Source organism: Lytechinus pictus, chromosome 5 (assembly GCF_037042905.1).
Source record: "Lytechinus pictus isolate F3 Inbred chromosome 5, Lp3.0, whole genome shotgun sequence".
Lineage (NCBI taxonomy): Eukaryota > Metazoa > Echinodermata > Echinoidea > Temnopleuroida > Toxopneustidae > Lytechinus > Lytechinus pictus.
Window position 1 is genome coordinate 28,396,054 of NC_087249.1, and position 10,740 is coordinate 28,406,793.

The 10,740-nt window shown below is 34.7% G+C and overlaps 1 protein-coding gene across 1 annotated transcript; it reads right to left on the reverse strand.

Annotated features, from left to right (window-relative positions):
• Window positions 1-50: 50 nt before the first annotated feature.
• Window positions 51-8,583, reverse strand: LOC129262165 (zinc finger protein ztf-16-like). The gene is made up of 2 exons (XM_064100172.1): window positions 1,770-8,583; window positions 51-307 (listed from the first exon to the last, which is right to left on the reverse strand). Exon 1 carries the CDS (start codon window positions 8,148-8,150, stop codon window positions 6,468-6,470), a length of 1,683 nt encoding a protein of 560 aa, XP_063956242.1. The 5' UTR covers window positions 8,151-8,583; the 3' UTR covers window positions 51-307; window positions 1,770-6,467.
• Between the last annotated feature and the right edge of the window lie 2,157 nt (window positions 8,584-10,740).

The window sequence follows — 10,740 nt, forward strand, 5'->3', positions numbered from 1 at the left end:
TCTCGGTCAGTTCCCAACACCTAGAACATTACTATGCCACACACAATGACTTATTTACAACAAAACTTTTAATCTTGCAAGAAATTAACAATGAAACTAAATGTAAAGTATACTGGATGACATGTAAGATCTACACGAAGTGTATTTCAAACACTTGAGCAATAGTGAATAGCATTTATCAAAAGGCAATTCATTTCATTGTTGATCAAATCAGTAAATAGTTACAGTTGAACCTGTATATAATGACCACCAGAGGGGAGACAAGAAAATTGGCCTTTATAGAAGGGTGGTCATTATGAACAGGTTCCTGTAATACATGTTTTAAAGGGGAAACTACATGTATTGGGAAACAGGTGGTCCCTCCATACAGGTGGATGAGGTGGCTGCTAAAGCAACGTTCGACTGTTTACAAGTCTGGCATTCGATATACACAAAAACCTAGAAAAAATACATATCTAAAGATTGTCAACATTAAATATTACTGTGCCTTAAACCACATTTTTCTCTTGCTGTGAGGGGGTTCAATTGGTAATCATTTACAGTATAAAGTGAAACACAAGATTTTCCCTAATTTAACAGATGGACGGCATTATGAATTAATACACTACCAATCCCACCGCCAATGAAGTGCAATGGATGATTTTAGATGCATGGTATTGGTTTTGTCATCCCAGTAGCAATATACTTATCGGTACATGTTTTAGTTAAGGTCAAGTCCACCCTAGGAAAATGTTGATTTGAATAAATAGAGAAAAATCAAACTAGCATAACGCTGAAAAATCTATCAAAATCGGATGTATAATAAGGAAGTTATGACATTTTAAAGTTTCGCTTATTTTTCACAAAACAGTGATATGCACAACTCGGTGACATGCAAATGAGTCGGTCGATGATGTCCATCACGCACTATTTTTGTTTTTTTATTGTTTGAATTATACAATATTTCATTTATTACAAATTCGACAATGAGGACCAACTTGACCAAACCATATAGTATTAAACAATGCTAATTCCACATATTCAGGGAGGAATTAATCATTGTTTCACTCGACAATGAGAAGAAAATGAGAATATATCATATTTCATATAATAAAATACAAAAGAAATAGTGAGTGGATGACGTCATCAGTCTCATCTGCATACCGACCCGGATGTGCATATAAATGTTTAAGTGAAAGTTAAAATGTCATAACTTTCTTATTTTACATCCGATTTTGATGAAATCTTCAATGTTATGCTTGTTATATTTTTCTTATTTTATTCAAATCAACTTTTTGTTGGGGTGGACTTGTCCTTTGATAATCTAGTACATGCCACAGATTCAGTGGGTAATATTGGATCACCAAAGCAATGACATCACAAAGAAAATCTATTATTACACTTTTTAAGTACCCTATCTTGGTGGAGCATGATGAAATATATTCATAAATCAGATAATAAAAAATTTGGGAGAGGTTTTCAGCATGGTCATCCAAAATATGGTCAAGAAAATGCTGAAATGCACAAAAAGAAAATCGGTGACATCACATTTTGGTATTCTGTACCCTTACATTTAAAGGGATGAATTGAACTTTATGGAAATAGGACAAATTTCTGCATAAACAACAGTACCTGAACCCTTTATATATATATATATATATATACCTTGATGACTGACTACTTGGCTTATAACGCTTGAGCATTCCTTTCTAAAACATTGCAATTACGATTGAATAATGTTTATAGCTGAAATATTCAGTTTGAATATTGGACATTACTGCCTGCCATGCAAAAAAAATATTTGAATTAACATTTTTTCAACTTATATTTTTTGCGAGGATTATCTCAATTTTGTTGGCAACTGCAGAAGTAGCCACACCCGACTACTGAGTTGTATTCATTATGTGAATCATTAAGGTGGAAAAGCAGATGGAATTCCCAACTGCTTCATTAAGAAATAGTCTTTGTTACTAGGTACAATGGAAATTCATTTCAAGCTGAGAGAATTTTTTTCCCCATTTGTCTACGGATAGGCAATATGTTACAATTTTCTTATGAATAATAAACAAAGTTCATGATAGGCAATGAAATATCAGCTCTGACAAGCACGACCTAAATATGTGTAACATACATGTACATATATAATGCAAATATTTCTACATGTATATGAACATGATCATGAATTAATTGATTTGTTTTAACTAAAATAATTCATTAAATTGTAGTTCATTCTCAAAACATAACATACTGGCTCCAGAGCAATTTAAACAACTGGAATTACGTTTTTCGTTCATTTTTGCTTTTTTATATTGAAATTCATGAAGATTTGCAAACTGACCCTTTCAGCATGCGCTGCTGGTCAATTTTCATGTATACACCAATAAAAATAAATAATAATAAACAACCTATGTGTACTAGGACATTTTTCAAATTGAGATAAGAAATTATTTGTTTTCAAATCATTGCAGTCTATATGGTTCCCATCTACATAATTAATCATAACTTGATTCAATAAATTTGAACATTCTCTTTAAAATTATGATTTTTTTCAAAATATATTTTTGTGGTTGATTGTTTTCTATTTTTTTTTTTGGGGGGGAGGGGGGTGGACAGAGAAATAATTAAATTGAAGTAATTAATTTTTTACGCAGACTTAAAAAAGTCAGAGATTCTGTGGAAACGAGTACTTCCTTGCAGTTTCTTGTAACACAAAATTGTTTTTCAAGAAAATTTCTGCCAAATAATATTAAATCAAAACTTAATGACTGATAAAATATGAGCTACTCACGTTATTCTTTCATCTGATGTGCAAATGAAATATTCTTAAAAAAGGATTTTAAGGAAGAATTTCTCCATGAAAAAATGTGGTTGACCAAATAAAAATTGTGAGTTTTCAAAAATAAAAAAATTCTTCAAACATACACACACCTGTGATATAACAATAATTGTTTGCTATGTCAGAAAAATATGTTTGAATTAGCTTGCCTCATATGAGTACAGAACAAAGTTTTGGGCAATATGCCATTCTTATTCTTAGTTGAATCACTACTAAAGAATAAATAGATTCACTATATTCAGGCACTTGACAGATCACACAGACCTATACACTGTACGATAAATTTGCATACTATTCAGAGCTGTAAATAAAACCTATCTAACAAGAAACATTTGAACAAAAGCCCCCCCCCCCCCCATTTATTACCAATGGTTACTAATCACTAGTTACGTATCACACATAATAAGTATTATAATGCACATTTTGTGATAAATTATCACTAAAGGTGCTACATATACAAGAAACAAAATAAAAAGTTAAGGGACATAATCACAATTAAATTCATCAACAGATTGACAATAAGAGAGGTAAAATGCAGATTGACGGGACTGTTAGATCAGACCGATCAATTTGGGTCAGTCACCTTCATCCATGAGAGATAAAATTTGCTTGCATTTTGAAGATGAGTCTAGAATAAAATTCATCTGGGCCTTGTCTTACAAAGACTTGTGATTGATCTGATCGATCGTAACTATGGAAAGCTTTTAACGCCTATGTCCAGAATACAGCCATCCAATGAAAGTGTTATGTAAAATAATTTGTAACCTCTTGCATGCATCATTGTCTAGACAAATTATGCTCCCGAGTCCTCTTTTCTGAACAAAAGTGATGCTGTATATATTTCCTATACAAATCATGAGTTTGATGGATTTTCACTGTTTTGAGCAATCAGGTCAGTCGCAACTCTTTGTAAGAGTAGGCCCTGGAAAAGAGTGCAACATCTCTGCAAATTAGCCTTTTAATTGTTTCAAAATCTCAATCAACTTTGAGTTCCGTCAGATGTGTATCAATCAGAAATGATCATTTACGTCCGAGATCGACCTTTAACGTCACCATCCGAGAGACATGACCAGGGCTCGAACCTCTGCATCAATTTGTAACTTCCCCACATAGCTTGGATTACAGGCGCACGCCCCAATGGCCAGTTGTGGTGTTTGCATGAATCATGAATTAGTCTCTGTGTAATTGAGATTCAAAGTCGAATATTTGTTTATTTCTTTGCCTTCCTGCAGACTCGGCCAGTCTCGGCATAATGAGTAGTAATGTATACACCCCTGTATACATTCTCCATGACTTGAGAAGCCATGTAGCACAGAGCTTAGTGATTGATTACAGGACACTATTATCAATTCTATTACATATTTGTATGGCATACTAATGTATGTGCAGTCAATTATAAAATTTATCACATGATAAATTGTCAAACTTTGTCTCACGGGGTCCTTTCTAAGTCTCCAGGGGGTGTTTCACAAAGATTTAAGTATGACCGAGAGTTGCACTTTAATGCCTTGTTGCGTGCGGTTTAAAAGACATCACTGCATTAGTCAGATCATGGCAAGTGGATGCGCACTACTGCATATTGATCAATAAGATTGTGCATATCATGTATGCTTCGGCATTTAAGTAAGACCATGGAGCTATACAGATAGCTCTATGGTAAGACTCTAAGTCATACTTAAATCTTTGTGAAACGCCCCCCAGGAGCCCATAATACAAAGCATGGCAATCATCATAGAACATCTTCTTTTTTTTTACGATTGATTGCATTGACTACAAATTAACCTTAACAGGATCAAGAGTGAGACACCATCTTAAGTGAACAGGAATCAGAATGGAAAATAAAAAAATCACAAATACATCATTGTACTGTTGACTTATTCACGATCAACTCGACCATCGGATCAATATTTACTAACAAATTAAAGTTTAAAAAATTCAGCTGCAAATCTCTACATCTGATAAGCATGCTATGAGCTTATGTCAATTACAAGAAATTAATTAAATTTGAAGACCCTGTCAAAGTCTTCTAAAGTCAAATGATTCTTCACCATGTCAAAATCAATTAAAATAACAAAAACACTGTTTCAGATTCAAAATTGTACACAAAATATTCTTTACACTTTGAACAAACATGATCAAATATAGAAATATGAATCAAATGAACAAAATGAAATGGATATACCCATAACACCCCTTACATACAATTTACACACGAAAATATATTTTCCAATTTACAAGAGAAAGGCACATCTAACCGACATAATTACTAAACAATGTGTAAATCACAATGAGAGCACTTGTATTATAATAATATACAATAGTCATTTAACTCATTCAATTAACAACAAATATTTTCTCAAGTAAAATTTTGCTCCATTCAACTACAAGTGACTACATTAAAGTGCAATAAGAAAAAATGAAATGTGTCTATAAATTCTATAACTGATGCAATGGTGTAATATTTTTCTTCCACATCACTTTGGATAAGGCAGAATGAAAACCAACTTTATTACTGGTATGCTCCTAATGACATATTAAAGTGAAAGTACCACAAAAAAATCAATAATGACAGTTTAAACTAAAGTCAATTGATTTCCTTTCAATTCTTACTACAATGCAAATGATGTGTGAATCAAGGATACATGTACAGTAGATACCAGTTAAACATAAAGCAATCCCTGACTACTCCATAACATGATAGAGCCAAGAACAAAAGCTTGTAACATTTCATTACTATCTTGAAATTCGTAAATCATAAAATGTACATTGTATCAGATATACACATTAAAAATTATATGAAAGTGATGGAAAATTTGTTCGCAATCAGAATTTGATGCCAAACTAAGCCAAATCACATTTTGCATTCGTGAATAAACACTGTACTTCCGAATTTTTCAAGAACATGAAAACTAATTGTATATTTTTTTTCATGAAAAGTTGCTACATGTATGCAATTCATGTACGGTACATGCATCTCTTAAAGGTATTCTCATGAATGCTCTATAATGAGCTTTTGCATGAAACCTGTTTACATTCAAATATATTTCAACTTTCAGGAATATGGAGGTACATGACTGCATATAAATATTAATAAGTTGGAATAGCAATTGATCATAGTTGTGTTTTTAATGTGAAAAGATCTATGAGAAGAAATATTGGTCTCTTCTGTAAATCTTGATCTGTTTAAAATATCAAATTACGATGTACATGTCATATGCATGTACAGAAATAAAATATAAATCAACACCATGAGGTACATACAGTAATCAATACTTATTAATCAATTTTAATTGTTCTTCTAGTTGAAAATGGAATTTGAATTCGATTTTTTTTTATACATGCCTATAATGGAAATAACGTAGAATGAAAGAGAAAAGAAAACATCAAAATTTAAGGCAAATATTGATAGAAAGATCCACTGTAGCTTGCTACCTTTCATTATCGTCATTGTACATGTTCATAAATAAGCACATACTTTTTTTACCATTCCAAGAAAATAAAGCTGAAAAAAATCCCATGCATGTATGGAACATCAGCAACATTTCTTTAAGGCAACTATTTTGAGCCTGTGACCCTTCAAAATATAAGTAGCAAAATAGTTCTAAAGTGATTGACAACATACTGTATGTGCTTGGGGTACAATGATAACCACCTACATATGAGATTCCCGGTAGATGTGTGTGAAGAAATTGTACTTGTCATGACAATTTTTTCCACAATGATGGCACTGGAAGGGATGATCCTGGCCATGAAGCCCCATGTGAAGCGTATGCATCACAAAATCTGTGAAATAAATGCCACAGTGCTTACAGCTGGTGAGAAGGCGACCAGATTTCTCCATACATGATGCACACGACTGGGAACTGGTTGGCTCTGTATCCTCACAGCTGCCATCAACTACTGGTTCCTTAGAAGAGGAATCAGACCCAGACATACTGCTGATGTGACTCCCAGGCCGATCGTCAACATCTACTTCTCTCGGAACATGGGGTGACTGGACAGAACGACTGCTTCGGACTGTTGGACTTGCTGCGGATGTGGTAGCTTTCATCTTCCTGGTATTTGGCGAAGGATGGTAATCCGAGTCAAAGCTGTCCTTACATTGCCGACTTGATAGAAATCCTGGCATGCCTTTTGCAGAATCCTGCTCATCTTCTACTGCTGAGAAGTCCAGTTTCTCTAGCTTTATGGCAGGCTGTGTGTCACTAGAGTTATCAGGATGAGGTCGTTTCTCAGAGAGGGTGGTTGAAGGCATAGAACGAGAAGTAGCTTCTTGAGGATGTTGCTTGATGAAGTGATCCTGGAGCTGAGATGGAAGTTGGAAAAAGGCCTTGCAAAGGATACACTGAAAATTCTCCAGACTGCTGCATGTTTGCAATTTGTGGGTAGGCCAGTGACTGATGAGGCTACGTACGAGAGAGAACGCCTTCCCACAAAGACCACACTTGAAGAACTTTTTTCCATCCGGATCTGGAGGGGGTCCAGGAACATTGTGGACACGAGTTATATGCTGTTTGAGTCCTGAGCTGTGAGTGAAGGCACGCTTGCAAATATTGCAAATGTGCTTCCTGACTTTGTTGAGATGACGGTCTCGCATGTGAGCTTTGACAACATCTTTCTCAGTGCAGCGGATAGGACACATTGGGCATTGCCACGTCCCCTTCTCTGACTGAATAATCTCTGGCTCAATCTCATTCATCACACCATCTGACAATGACTCATCAACAAAGAGAGTTGGACTAGGTGCTGGGATGTCCCCATCATACTGTCCATTGCTCTCCCTGCCGTACAATGATTCATCCAGGATGGGCGGTTCAAGCAAATCACCATTCTCCGCATCAGCATTCTCGTGTTCCATAACATGATTGGCTAGTTCTTCCTTATCATCACACGAAAACGGACAGATTGGGCAAATACAGATACTCCCGCTCTTGTCTTCTGGAATACCATTACAGCTACTAACATGGTTGTCATATTGCTTCTTGTAGAAAAAGCTCTTACCACATAGCTCACAGGTATGCCAGTGTTTGCTCAGGTCATCATCTGTTGGATGCATCCTCTTTTTGTGATTTGTACAACCGCCCTTGGAAGAGAAGGATTGTTCACACTTGTCACACTTGTACCGGAACTGTAAAGCGGATGTCACCGGGTTGGGCAGACTCTCCCCCTGGTCATCAGCATCATCATAGTTCTTGGATTTGGATGAAAGAACTTGGCAGATTCTCTCCAAGGGAGATCTTGTCTCTTCCTCCATAGTACTCATAGGAGATCTTCTTTCTTCCTCCATGGAACTCAGGGGAGATCTTGTTTCGTCATCCATGGTGCTAGAAGCCATGGATCTACCAGGTCAGTATGCACTCACAACAGTCTTTGATGAAGAGAAGTCCTGCAAAACAAACAAAGATTTTTTTTATTATCTAAGGATATGTAACAACAAGGGGTGTACATGAAGTGGAATTTTCAATTGTATACACGTTCGATAATTAAATGTGGAAGGATTGATATGTACTTGGTCAGGCTTGGTGAATAGACACAAATAATCAGATGTAAGCGCACATAGGTCTACTGAATTGATATTTATAGCCAATCGCACAGCTCTGCATTTTTGTAACATCTCAACAGAAAGCAATTGTCCATATTTGTGCTTGCAACAATAACAAATAACAATACTGGGGCCCGTTGCAGAAAGAGTTGCAATCAATTGCAACTCTAAAAATCATGCGCAACTTGATTGTCAACCAATCAACAGCGCGCATTTGGGACTTGCGATTGATTTTTTTACTTGCGTTTAAACGCAACTCTTTCTGCAACGGGCCCCTGACCAGTTGGCCACTGGTATCCATCATCCTGAGTTGCATGTGGCTCTAAACATTATCCCAGTCATAGCTGAGATATATTAAGCCAACTTTTAATAACTAGTGTTCAACATACACAAGCATATCGGTTCAGGTTGCCTATTTATACATGTACCTGAGTGCAGCAGAAAACAATCAAAATTTATGTAAATGATTTCCAGATAATCATAATCCAAGCTTCCATTTTGATCAAGTTTGAAATTACGAAAATAATGATGCAAAGGGATTGTAATTTGCTGATCAAGCTTGAACAAGCAGAGATTACCGGTAATGTAAATTGATTAACATAAATAGTGGGCTCTTCATTTCCAAACTGGCCTAATCAACGCCTATTAGTAAAATGGGTCCTATAGCCATCTGTGATAAACACACATTCATTTAAAAATGCACTATCAAAGGACAAGTCCACCCCAACAAAAAGTTGATTCGAATAAAAGAGAAAAATCCAACAAGCATAACACTGAAAATTTCATCAAAATCGGATATAAAATAAGTTATGACATTTTTAACTTTCGCTTAATTTCACAAAACAGTTGTATTCACATCCTTGTCGGTATGCAAATGAGGAGAGTGATGACATCACTCACTCACTAATTCTTTTGTATTTTATTATATGAAATGTGAAATATTCCAATTTTACACCTGTTGTCCTGTGAAACGATTAATTCCTCCCCTAACCTGTGGAATTAGCATTGTTAAATACTATATCGTTCAATCAAGTTAGTCCTTATTGTCAAATCTGTAAAAAATGAAATATCGTATAATTTAAACAATAAAAAACAAAATAAATAGTGAGTGAGGGACATCATCGACTGTGGTATTTGCATGTCACTGAGTTGTGGAAAATAAGTGAAACTTTAAAATTTAATAACTTTCTTATTTTACATCCGATTTTGATGAAATTTTCAGCATAATGCTTGTTTGATTTTTCTCTATTTATTCAAATCAACATTTTCTGGGGTGGACTTGACCTTTAATACACGCTCTGAATACAGTGTAATCAATGCGTGAAAACTGCATAAAACATAGATTCAAACCACAGTTAAAGGGGTGCTCCTAGCTGAAAATAATTACATCTAAATAATTAGAGTAAAATTCACTTAGCAAAATGCTGACAATGTCATCAAAATCTGATAACAAATAACAGTTATTGAATTTAAATCTTCTTTGTGAAAACAGTTCCATTGTCATGAATATTCATTAGGAGGGATGATGATGTCACTTCCCCACTTTCCATTTTCTTATGATATTACATGAAATAATTTTTTCACATGAATGTGTGAATGATATTGTAGCAACTTCACATTATCTTCATATTGTACAGAACTAAATTTTCTATAAAGTCCATTCACCTTTGTAAATCTCATGTTTTCACATATTTTTAAGCGTACATTGTACAAATTTCCTGTTTTGTAATACTTTTTGACATGTACGCGCATTCCAAAGCTCCACGCCTTATATACTTCTGAACAGCCAATCAAGTTTTCTTGACATTATTAAACAGTTCAATTTGAGACATTTGGTCTTCTAAACTATGAGTATAACTCATATTTAAAAGAATAACTCATATTAACACCATATTAACACTATTTCAAATCAAATTGAAATGACCATCAGAAGTCAAACTTATGATGATATTTTCAAATATTTGATCAGATATTCCACTGCAGGTGTATTTGAAAACATTTGTCATATTACATAATAATACTGTCAGATTATTGCTTGGACAAGTTTAACACAAGAACTTTCAAATCATGAGTGAAAAAGCACCACAAAACCCAGAAATCACAGGACAGAAAAGAATTTCAAATGTGAGATATCTGCTGAAAGAGGAGACTCGGCTTTAAAATAATAAACGAATGCTACCAATGACCCTCTGTACAAGAAGGATATCCACTTCTAGGCTTCTATAAAATGTTGCTTTTGAGAAATAGATTACAGGTGGTCAGTCTATAGTATCACAAACATTTACCCTCCCACTATTGTGTGGAGACAAAAAAAGAGGATTATAACTCACTTGACTTTTCATGGAATGAGTCATTAAATTTTTTTAACGCCAAAATTGATGCA